The following is a 10,189-nucleotide window of genomic DNA, read 5'->3' on the forward strand; positions in this document are numbered from 1 at the left end:
AGCGCAAATTGTATAGTATGTATTTTATTAAAAATATTAGTTATATATGTGTGACATGTATGTATGTGTAATGTGACAGAATAACACTGTCTATACATGGTATTTCAAAGATTAACTCAGTCAATTGTTTGTTTTCACTAGTTTACTTTGATGATAGTTCTTGGCTTATTAACTTTAACTGTCTCTCAATTGCCCTCAAAGTTAACAGCGTACTACTCTTAATTCCTTAAATCCAGACGGTATTGACAAGTATCAGTTTTAATACCCTTATTTTCCCACACAGTGAAAATACAAATAAAAAAATAAAAATTTCCCAATTTCTATCTTTCCTTGATCGATATTTTCAGTAACTATGAATTGTTTTATGAATAAAACGATTCATTGTTACTGAAAAATGTAAGCACGTACAAGTTCTGAAAAATCACGAAAAAGCATTGTATTCCCCTAAGCCATGACAATTGATAAAGTACTATCCACCTAAGGCAAACTAGTTACTTGCAGTGACTGTAACATTTTCAAAAAATTAAGGATCATCTGATGATATTTATGAACTTCGCATTATTATCTATAAATTCGAGAATATTTTCAATTGTAAATTTCAAAAATAATTAAGTAAAAGTAATTTTTTTTTAAAAGTTAAATTACAATTGTTTAAAGATTTAAAACCACAACCTTGTACATACATTTTTAAGCAATTTCATAAAAAAATTTCAAAAATACATAAAATTCAAAGTTTATTTTCGAATAAATAATGTGTAATAGGTGTTGTCGCATTCACAAGAAAAACGCTTTAGGTAACAAATCAATTTTATAACTTGTTATGGAAATGTTATGGAAACTTCAATTATCGAGAGCTGGATATAATTCACACGTCAACCATATTAATCATTAATTGTAATTAAAAGAATTTTTCTCTCCACCTTCGTAAAGCTGAGAAATAGTGTACACTACGGGAAGAAGCATTGAATGTCTCAGATCTCATGACGCCCGAGGCGAAGCCGAGGCTAACAAACTTTCTTATTTTAGTTATTAAATATTTTTTAATGAGTTAAGGGTTTTTGGTAGCTAATTTCGAGCTCCAAGCGGAATTTTGGCAAGAAGCTTTCTTAAGTAGGTATATGAAACTTAAAATGAGTACAGTGATAACTGCGGGTTCAGGCAACCCAGAAATTACAGATTTCGGGCACGATGTGGAATTTTCGATAGGAATTAGAAACTATTAGTTTTCGCTGATAACATGAATTGGAAAACTTAGTAAATAGTTTGCAATCCCTGGATTGCTGGCTAATGTTAAATTACATTCAAAATGATTTTCTGTGCGTAATGTAAAAACTTCAGCCATTCATCTTCTTTATCCGATGAACCCTTCCACTTGGGAATGACTTGTTTAACATTACTTTTAACATTCTGACAAAACATCAGCATCGTACTTTATATGTAAAAAAAAAATAGTTTGATCCGCACTAGGCTTTAAAGAAAAACTATTTGGATCTCTAGCCAGACCTACTGTTCCCAGTTGCCTGGCTGCTGGTTTGGCAAACGGTTTTTAACATTCTGATAAATCATTAGAATTACAAATAGAAAAGCGATTTGGTTTTACATTATGAAAAACAAAGAGACCGTCACCTCTAAAGACAATTTTGTCTAATACCGGACACTCTGTTTTGTAAAATGTTTTATTATGACACATTTCTTATATAATTAACTTCTTATTAGAACAAAATAAAATACGGTTATTAATCAATTTTAAGATTATTACGCTATTTGAAATGTTGCAAAAGAAAACAAAAATTTACACAAATTTTTATTAAATAAAAAATAAATTTTTATCAAATAAAAAATGTTGTTTGTCATAACAATAATTTTTGAATTTTTGGCCAGTTAGAAATAAGGTATGCAAAATTATCTGAAAATTACCTGCACTGTGGTCTACAGCCCAATGAAATGATACTTCCCAATTTCACTGAGACACGCACGAAACATTTCAACAAATAAAGGTATAAATAATGTAAAAATTATGAATAATAACGCATTTCTTTTTAGATTTTGAATTAAAATGGAGCCCGTTGATTCACCGTTTGATCTGCTGTTTTTAGCATCTGCTGTAGCCAAAGTATTCACATTAGTAGCACAACTTGTTTTCGCATATATGGTTTTTGATAAAATATGGCCAGCAATACAGTTTGTACGTTATGTGTTAGTGCCATATTTTGTTTCAAATGAACAATCATTAAAATCGAGATATGGAAATTGGGCAGGTTTGTAGTCAGTCCATAATGATTTTCGATAATGAAGTTACTTCAATATGAATGAATGTTTATAGTTATAACTGGATCAACTGATGGGATTGGTAAAGCTTACGCTTTCGAATTAGCTCGTAGAAACATTAATGTCATCCTTGTTAGTCGTAGCGAAGAAAAATTATTGAATACTGCCTCAGAAATAGGTAAAAAAATTTAATTGAAATTTTTAGTTTTACTTTAATGTTTTTATTTGTACAATGTTGTAGAAGCAAAATATCCAATAAAAACAAAAACAATTGTAGCTGATTTTTCAAATAGCAGTGAAGAGTTTTATCAAGATATTGCCGAACAATTGGTAGAGTATCCTATTGGTATTCTAGGTATGCATCCGGTTTTTTTTCCATAATACTGGTTATATTATTTTGATATCCTCTTTCTTTTACTATAATTATTAGCTGTTTTTTAATCAATTTCAAATAAAGATGAAATCTAGGTTTTGTGTTATATTTATATCTGTGCAAAACACAACACTATCGAATGGGATTTATAATTATTGCAATTTTGGCATGTACCTACTTATGCAATGATTCTTACATACAAAATGTAGTGTTTGCCAGAGTAGGAAAACGATTTTTTAAATAAACACTGAACAATATAAGAACTACATGGCATTTGTTTATAATCTATCCTACTCATGTATTTTTCTGCTGATGTATACCTTCATCGATCTTCTTAAGCTTTGGAATTATTTTTGAAGGGGCAAAGCTGAAATGTTTTCATTATTTGATAAAATGAATAACAATTGTTAGTGAGGTAAAACGAAGAGCTAATCAGCCATGCCTACCAACCTGAGGCGTACGAGTTTTTATTATTTTAAATACGCTATTCTAGAGACTCAAACAGTTTCTTCTTCTGAAGAAACTGTTTGAGTCTATTTTTTCACTGCCAAACACACACCATGTTATAATTGCAATCGCATTGGCTTAAATATCCTGTAAACAGTGCCAATCCTGTAAAAATAAACCAAGACCAATACGTATGAATACTCACTTTGTCTTGGCATCAAAACAGGAGGTCATATATTTCGTGCTTTAATGTATACCAAACACGATACATTTACTCTTTACTTACTCTTTCATTTTCTTATATCTGTCTATGAGCTCTTGCAGACCTACCTCAGTTATTTATGCCTTATTTCCTTCTTATTCTTATATTGTATACATATTTAAATAAATTAACAATTCTTCCATAAATAAAGTGATTTTATCCTATAAATTTTCAGTTAATAATGTTGGAATTAATTATGAATATCCAATGCGTATTCATGAAATGAAAAGGGAACAAATGTTGAACATCATCAATATTAATCTGGTATCAACCACAATGATGACTAGAATTGTCTTACCAATTATGTTGAAAAATAAAAGAGGTGCAATTGTAAATGTGTCATCCGGTTCTGAACTACAACCATGGCCTTTAATGACACTTTATGCTTCAACAAAGGTAAGTTTTAATAATACTTTGGTATATAATTTAATTATGTATATTGTACAATATTAAGGGCTAAAAACAGGGCTGGATTAATGCATGGGCTCTGAGGGCTCCCAAGAATCAGATTAAAAAAATATTTAAAAAAATCAATAAGCAAATGGCTAATGGATGAAGCAAGCATACGATCTTCAATCGTAGATCTCCCAGACTACATAACTCAGGGTGCTTATAATAAACACAAAGTATTTACTGTAAAAATAAGACAGTCAAAATAATTAAAGAAAAGTTTGCCCTTACATGGGGCTCTTATTTTCGGCCCAGGGCCCCTCAAATGTTTGAAATATGTTTTAAACATCAAGCATGTTTAAATTCTTAACATTCCAATAATTCAAAACAAATCACAAGGACGAACGTAAAGTCGCTCAGTGTGATCACTTAGATTTGATTTTATTAAAAGGTAAACGTTTGTTTATGTTCGTCGAAAAAGATTTCCGTTACCAATCCTTATCGATTGCCCAACTAATTGTATCATGTGGGCGGCATTTAACACAATGTATTGCTAAAACGCGTATTGAAACTGATATTGTAACGCAGTATGAATTAAACGCTCGTGTGAGCACAGGGTAATATAAATGATTAAAACGATAAACAAATAAAAGTTATACCGTGCAATAATAAATATAAAATATTTAATGAAATTGATTGCTTAATGACGATAGTAGTGCATAAAATTGTTACATCAGCCGTTCATCTTCGGTTCTCTTTATATTTTCTGCTACAGTAATTTTAAGTACTTAATATGGATCTTTATGTTATATTAACATGATTTGCTATAAAATTATTACTTAATTTATTATAGACAAATAAGTATAAGTACCTACTCAAAAACCCAAATACCCAAAAAAATTAAATTTTTCGAAAAATATACCTACTTTGTCTTTATTTCTAAAGCTGCCGCTAGATATCATATATGTAAATATACTATATTGCCAGCATATACTATATTAAGAGAAACGGGCGAAAACATCTCGGTGCAGACATTTTTAACCCTCTCACTCATTTCATGGCCAATAGTATTCGTGGCGCGATAGTAATTGGCCAATAGTAAAAGAAAGCGCATTTGCATAACGTGCTAAGTACTTTTGGTTGTTTTTGTTGGTACCTTACATTGAGGAACATAGTGCGATAGCAATATAGTATTTATATATATTCTACATATATGACGAGCATCATACAACGAAATTCAAACAACGAACGTCAGAGCTTATATGATACCTAGGTCTATTAAACCGGAAAAAAAAAACTGCCCGTTCCTTTTGCGATGATGTACCTATACCTGTTCGTTGCTTGCCTATGTTAATAACCATATTAAATTGTTTTTACAGGCATACATAAAAAACTTTAGTGATGCGTTGCGTTTTGAGTATAATACAAGAGGAATAACTGTACAGAATTTGGCACCATTTTTCACAAACACGAAAATAAATGACTTTTCACAAGCTTTACGTGAAACAAGTTTAATTATACCATCACCGGAAACATATGCTCGTCATGCAATCTTGACATTAGGAAAACTGGAACACACAACTGGGTATTGGCCTCACGGATTTCAGGTAAATATAGTGTTTAGAAGTACCGTAACGGAATCATTTTCACTGGATACACACCCGAGTAAACACCGTGTAAACACGATATGAACATGGTGATTTTAATTCAATTTATAAATTGTGTGAAGAAAGTATAAGAAGACTGTTGACGAAGTGTACAAATCATAATATCTGTGCTATAATTAGTGACATAAAATCTGTATAGTTTTTACGGTTTTAAGTCAGTGTAATTATGGTAATAATAATGATATCTACAAAAAAACCATGGCGTGTAAAGTATAAAAGTTGTATAAGAAAGTACTATCTAACTATTTGAGGTCTATGTATTGAGCGCATATTCTAGGATATGGCACGTCAAAAAATCCATGAATCCTAATTTTCTGCCACGTGGTAAATAAGCTCTTGAGTCGATGTGGAGCATTTTCTCTCATAGGACATATATATGGCAGCTAACGGCTATTTTCTCAAAGTATCTATTTTTATAAAGCGTGAAACATAGTGACAGATAAAACTTTATAACGGTTTTAGAGGGGAGTGGCGTTGAAGTAACTCGGAAAAAAGTAGATCGTAACCGGATAAATTCAAGTTCGATTTTTTTCAGTATTCTGAATGTCAGTATTCTGAATGTCTGCCAGTATTGTGTAACGCGATCGTTATGGAAGTTTGGAAGATCATTATCGAGCGAGCTGCGGAAATTTTTTTCAGTTTTTACTATGTTTTACAGCAGTTTTCGGAATTTCTTACTTGATTTCAAATTATCGTCATACAGCCAATCTGCGATGTCTGCTAACTATTCTTGCATGTTGTAACAAGAAATCGCCCTTTTTTGTCTATCCGGTTAGGATTCACTTTTTCCGGGTTTCTTCAACCCACCTCCTTCCGAAACCGCCATAAAGTTTTTTCTCACTCTATTTCCCATTTATAAAAAATAGATGATTTGACTTAACGTTGCTTCCAGGCGATTAGGGTCCATTTTTTCCCGGATATCTATACCCCTCTCTCTTCTATTTTGAAAATGGGCGTTCTGCCATATGTCTTATGAGAGAAAATGCTCCACATCGACTCAGGAGCTTATTTCCCACGAGGCAGAAGGTTAGGATCATGGATTTTTTGACGTGCCAATTCCTAGAATAGTATACTTGCTTGTAATATCGTTGTTACAATGTATTTACTCTTCAATTATACAATTTTGGTTCGGCATGCTAGGCAAACCGAAATTGATAAATTTGATAATATTTTAAAACAAATAAATTGAAATCTTTAGATAAAATTACTTGAACTACAGAGCAAAAATTGCACCTTTCAATTTTGAGAAAGCTTAGATTAGAACATGCTTTTAAATCGTTAAAATATCAAAAACATTTATTTTTTTCAGTATTTCTTTTCATCCTTGGCTCCTTACAATGTTCGAATGTTTATTGCTGGATATATGAACAATTTGTTTAGAGATGATTATTTCAATAAGCATAATATGGTTGAAAAATCTGATTAAGTGATTTTATGTTTTACTATTTGAAATGGATTAATAGAATGAATTAGAATTGGTCAACTCCGAGCTAATAAGTTCAATACCAAAAAGCCATGAAATAATAATTAATTTTTATATTTATAGATGAATATAATGAACAAGCCAATTAGATATACCTGTAACGTTCAAATTCTGTACAATATGCGAAAAAAATTATGTGCAATGAACCAATTTTGAATCTAATAATGAGCCCTAGTGTTTAAAAATATTCGTATTTCGGTATGGGAACACTTGTAACTTAACAAAAAAAAAAACAAAAACTATGAATAGATTTGAATTAGCAAATTTTACAAAATTTAGTTCCGAAAACACTTCACTTTCATATAATTTAATTGTACATTGGTAAGAGGTTTACTTGACCCAATATTATTTTTGCCTTCCTTTTTGCATTTTGAGTTAAACAATTATTTTCTCTTAATTCAAGAAAATTTTCTTTAAATTATTTTATCAAGTTTTAATATAAGTAAAATATTCATTATTCAAGAATTTGAATCCAATCAATAAAATCTTTAGAGAACTTATTTTTTTACTTAAGTGGAGATATATTTATTTTTTGATATTATTGTAGTTGGGTCACGTAAGCTAAATTTTAAGAAATCTTCAAAACTATTAGTAATTAAAAGTCTAATACACACATTGTAAAAATTTGTAGACAATTTACCACGCCTAGCATGCTCTAAGTGCAATTAACAATGAAATTTTTAACACACGTAGTATCGGAGAAGTTTGCGAACATTAGAATCTTTTTAATTTTTGCCAATGAATGGGTCTTACCATTTTGAAAAAAAAAACTAATATTTGAATGAATATTATATTTCGAATCACTAAAAAAAAAAAAAAAAAAAAAAAAAAAAAATGAAAATTGTCTACCCTTTAGAGTTTCCATAAAATATTAATATCACATAAAAAATATTGGGATTATGAAATCTTACTGTAAAAATCCACCCAGGAGGCTCGGGTTTGATTCCCGGTATCGGAACCAAGAAATGTCTTGAAATAAACCTTCTTCTGAAAGATGAAATTGCGCGAAATAATAAATCAAAAAGTTGTTATGGTAAATGCAACGGCACAGCCTTCCTTGTACCTACTATCAATTACTTGAATAATTAATAGCTAACGGAAAGATGTGTTCGTTACAGGCTAAGAACAATTTTGTGAATCAAAATATCCTTTTTAAGTTTAATTATTAATGTACAAACATGACTATTAAACTCGTCCATATCAAAATGTAAAAAATTTGGCGACACAAGTCAAGATTTTAATTAACTCAAATATAATTTGACCTAACATTAAATCTACAACTAAACCCAAATAAAATAAGCCATAAGTGTATAATATAAATCCAGTTTTATATCTATTTAGACTTTGAAAGTACACGTAGATGCAACATGGTTAATGTGCCATAAGCCCAATTTTGGTGCGAATTTAGTAAGAAAATTGAATAGTCAACGAGTGTTTTCGGATCTTTACGTAAAATGTCATGTATGTTTTTAACTATTTAAATTTCTTGAATTGAATTGTGATAAAATGATGAAATTATTATGTTTATATCAGATTCTGTTCCATTTGTTTTTAAAATAAAATTTTTTTAATAAAATTTTTATTTTTGTATAGTTGAGTGTTTGAAACTTATTATGGAATCATTAATGTAATTTACGTCTTTTTCTCTTTAATATGTAGTGTTCGCCATATTGGCCTTATTTGTTGTTCCCAAAACCAAAAATTCCTTTATCCTATTGGTTGCGTCAACCACGACATGATTAGTCGATGACTAAGTTAAATTTTATTCAGCCAATCAGCAATTGTATTACACAGCATAGATGACATGAGATATGAGTTCGTTAAAACCAAAGTGGCGCTGAACAAGACAGAGTGTAGATACCAGTGCACATACATATACATCATGCATTCTCTCTTGCTTGGTGCCACTTTGGTTTGAAAGAATTTCTACCGTCTTATGTGCATTTACTTTATACAGTAACAGTATAACCTGAACTATATTCAACAGTTGCGTAGACTTACACAGATGTACACAATGGTAAGTAACAGTATCTGGATGTTTCTCAAGCATTTTAGTTTTACATAATGCAGAGAACTTTAACACAATGTAGTTAGTTTTTTTTAGTGTTGAAAAATATAATCTTCTTATTTCCTCCTGGTCTTCTTGAGACAGGGTCCAACTTTCACTGCCATATGTTATGATGCGTCGAATCAGGGTATAATAAATGGTCAGTTTGGTCTTACGTGAAATTATTTTGTTCATCAAGAGCATTAAATTTGCAAAGTATTCTCTGTTTCTACTCTGCAACCTTTCTCTTATGGCGGCACTCATTCTCCCCTCGTTGTTCACCTGCTCTCCAAGATATTTGAATTGCGCTACCGCCTTATAAACTACATCATCTATGACTAGACCTTCTTTAGAATAAGAAGATTTGAATGCAATATCATAAGAAGGATATATGGTGCAATCCGAGTGAGCGAGGAAGAATGGCGTATCCGAACCAACAAAAAATACAGGAGATACTGAAGGGTGAATATTGTGAAGTTATCAAATTACAGAGGCTCAGATGTTTCAGACATGTGCAAAGGATGGAGGAAGGCAGGATGCCCAAGAAAATATAGCATGTCAAAATATACGCCATACGAAGAACAGGCAGGTCTCGATTCAGATGGACCGAGCTATCTGAAGGAGAATGGTCGAAGAGGCCAAAACTCACCCCGGACTGTACCATCTATTAAATTCGATTGTTAAAAAATATTATTTTCAAACATAATATGAACCACTGAAGCATTTTTTCTAAGGAACATCGAAGCAATCCCATTAATTAGAAATGATTAATGGCATTAAATAATCACATACATCATCTAAATATATTTAACTAATGGAGTGCTTTTTTTGAAGAACCTTTTGTTAACTCAAAAATTGCTCCCCAATTTAAAGTTGAAGATTTTCTATATCATCTTGTGTGTATGGACAGTAAAATTAGGAAATTACTTGAATATTTGAAAAAAAAAAAAACAAATTACATATTTAATAAATGTTGAAACATGGTAAATATTTAATAAATCATGTAATAAAAATAAAAGTGTTCATGATAAAATCAATTAAGTAGTCGAGTTCCTGTACATTACTTGATAATTTTTACGAAACTATAAAATTTATGTTAGCCATCGAAATTTTGATATTACAGCAATAAAAGTATTATTTATCCTTTATCCTATATGTTAGTATAAAATATAAATGATATAGGATATATACCTAGCAATTAAAATTGCTAAACAATTTGATTAATTACTTTCATAGAAAAAGAAAAAAAAAT

At 30.6% G+C, this 10,189-nt stretch overlaps 1 protein-coding gene across 2 annotated transcripts in view; it reads left to right on the top strand.

Annotated features, from left to right (window-relative positions):
• Positions 1-7,152, top strand: part of LOC123301498 (inactive hydroxysteroid dehydrogenase-like protein 1) — a 30,092-nt gene extending 22,940 nt beyond the window's left edge. For both annotated transcript variants that reach the window (XM_044884272.1, XM_044884264.1), the window contains exons 2-7: positions 2,044-2,258; positions 2,324-2,446; positions 2,510-2,623; positions 3,526-3,746; positions 5,120-5,347; positions 6,717-7,152. In XM_044884272.1, the coding sequence (XP_044740207.1) occupies positions 2,057-2,258; positions 2,324-2,446; positions 2,510-2,623; positions 3,526-3,746; positions 5,120-5,347; positions 6,717-6,833 (1,005 nt within the window). In that variant the 5' untranslated portion in view covers positions 2,044-2,056 and the 3' untranslated portion in view covers positions 6,834-7,152. The remainder of the gene's footprint in view (positions 1-2,043; positions 2,259-2,323; positions 2,447-2,509; positions 2,624-3,525; positions 3,747-5,119; positions 5,348-6,716) is intronic.
• The last annotated feature ends 3,037 nt before the right edge of the window (positions 7,153-10,189 follow it).

The sequence above is a fragment of the Chrysoperla carnea genome, chromosome 1 (genome assembly GCF_905475395.1).
Source record: "Chrysoperla carnea chromosome 1, inChrCarn1.1, whole genome shotgun sequence".
Classification (NCBI taxonomy): domain Eukaryota; kingdom Metazoa; phylum Arthropoda; class Insecta; order Neuroptera; family Chrysopidae; genus Chrysoperla; species Chrysoperla carnea.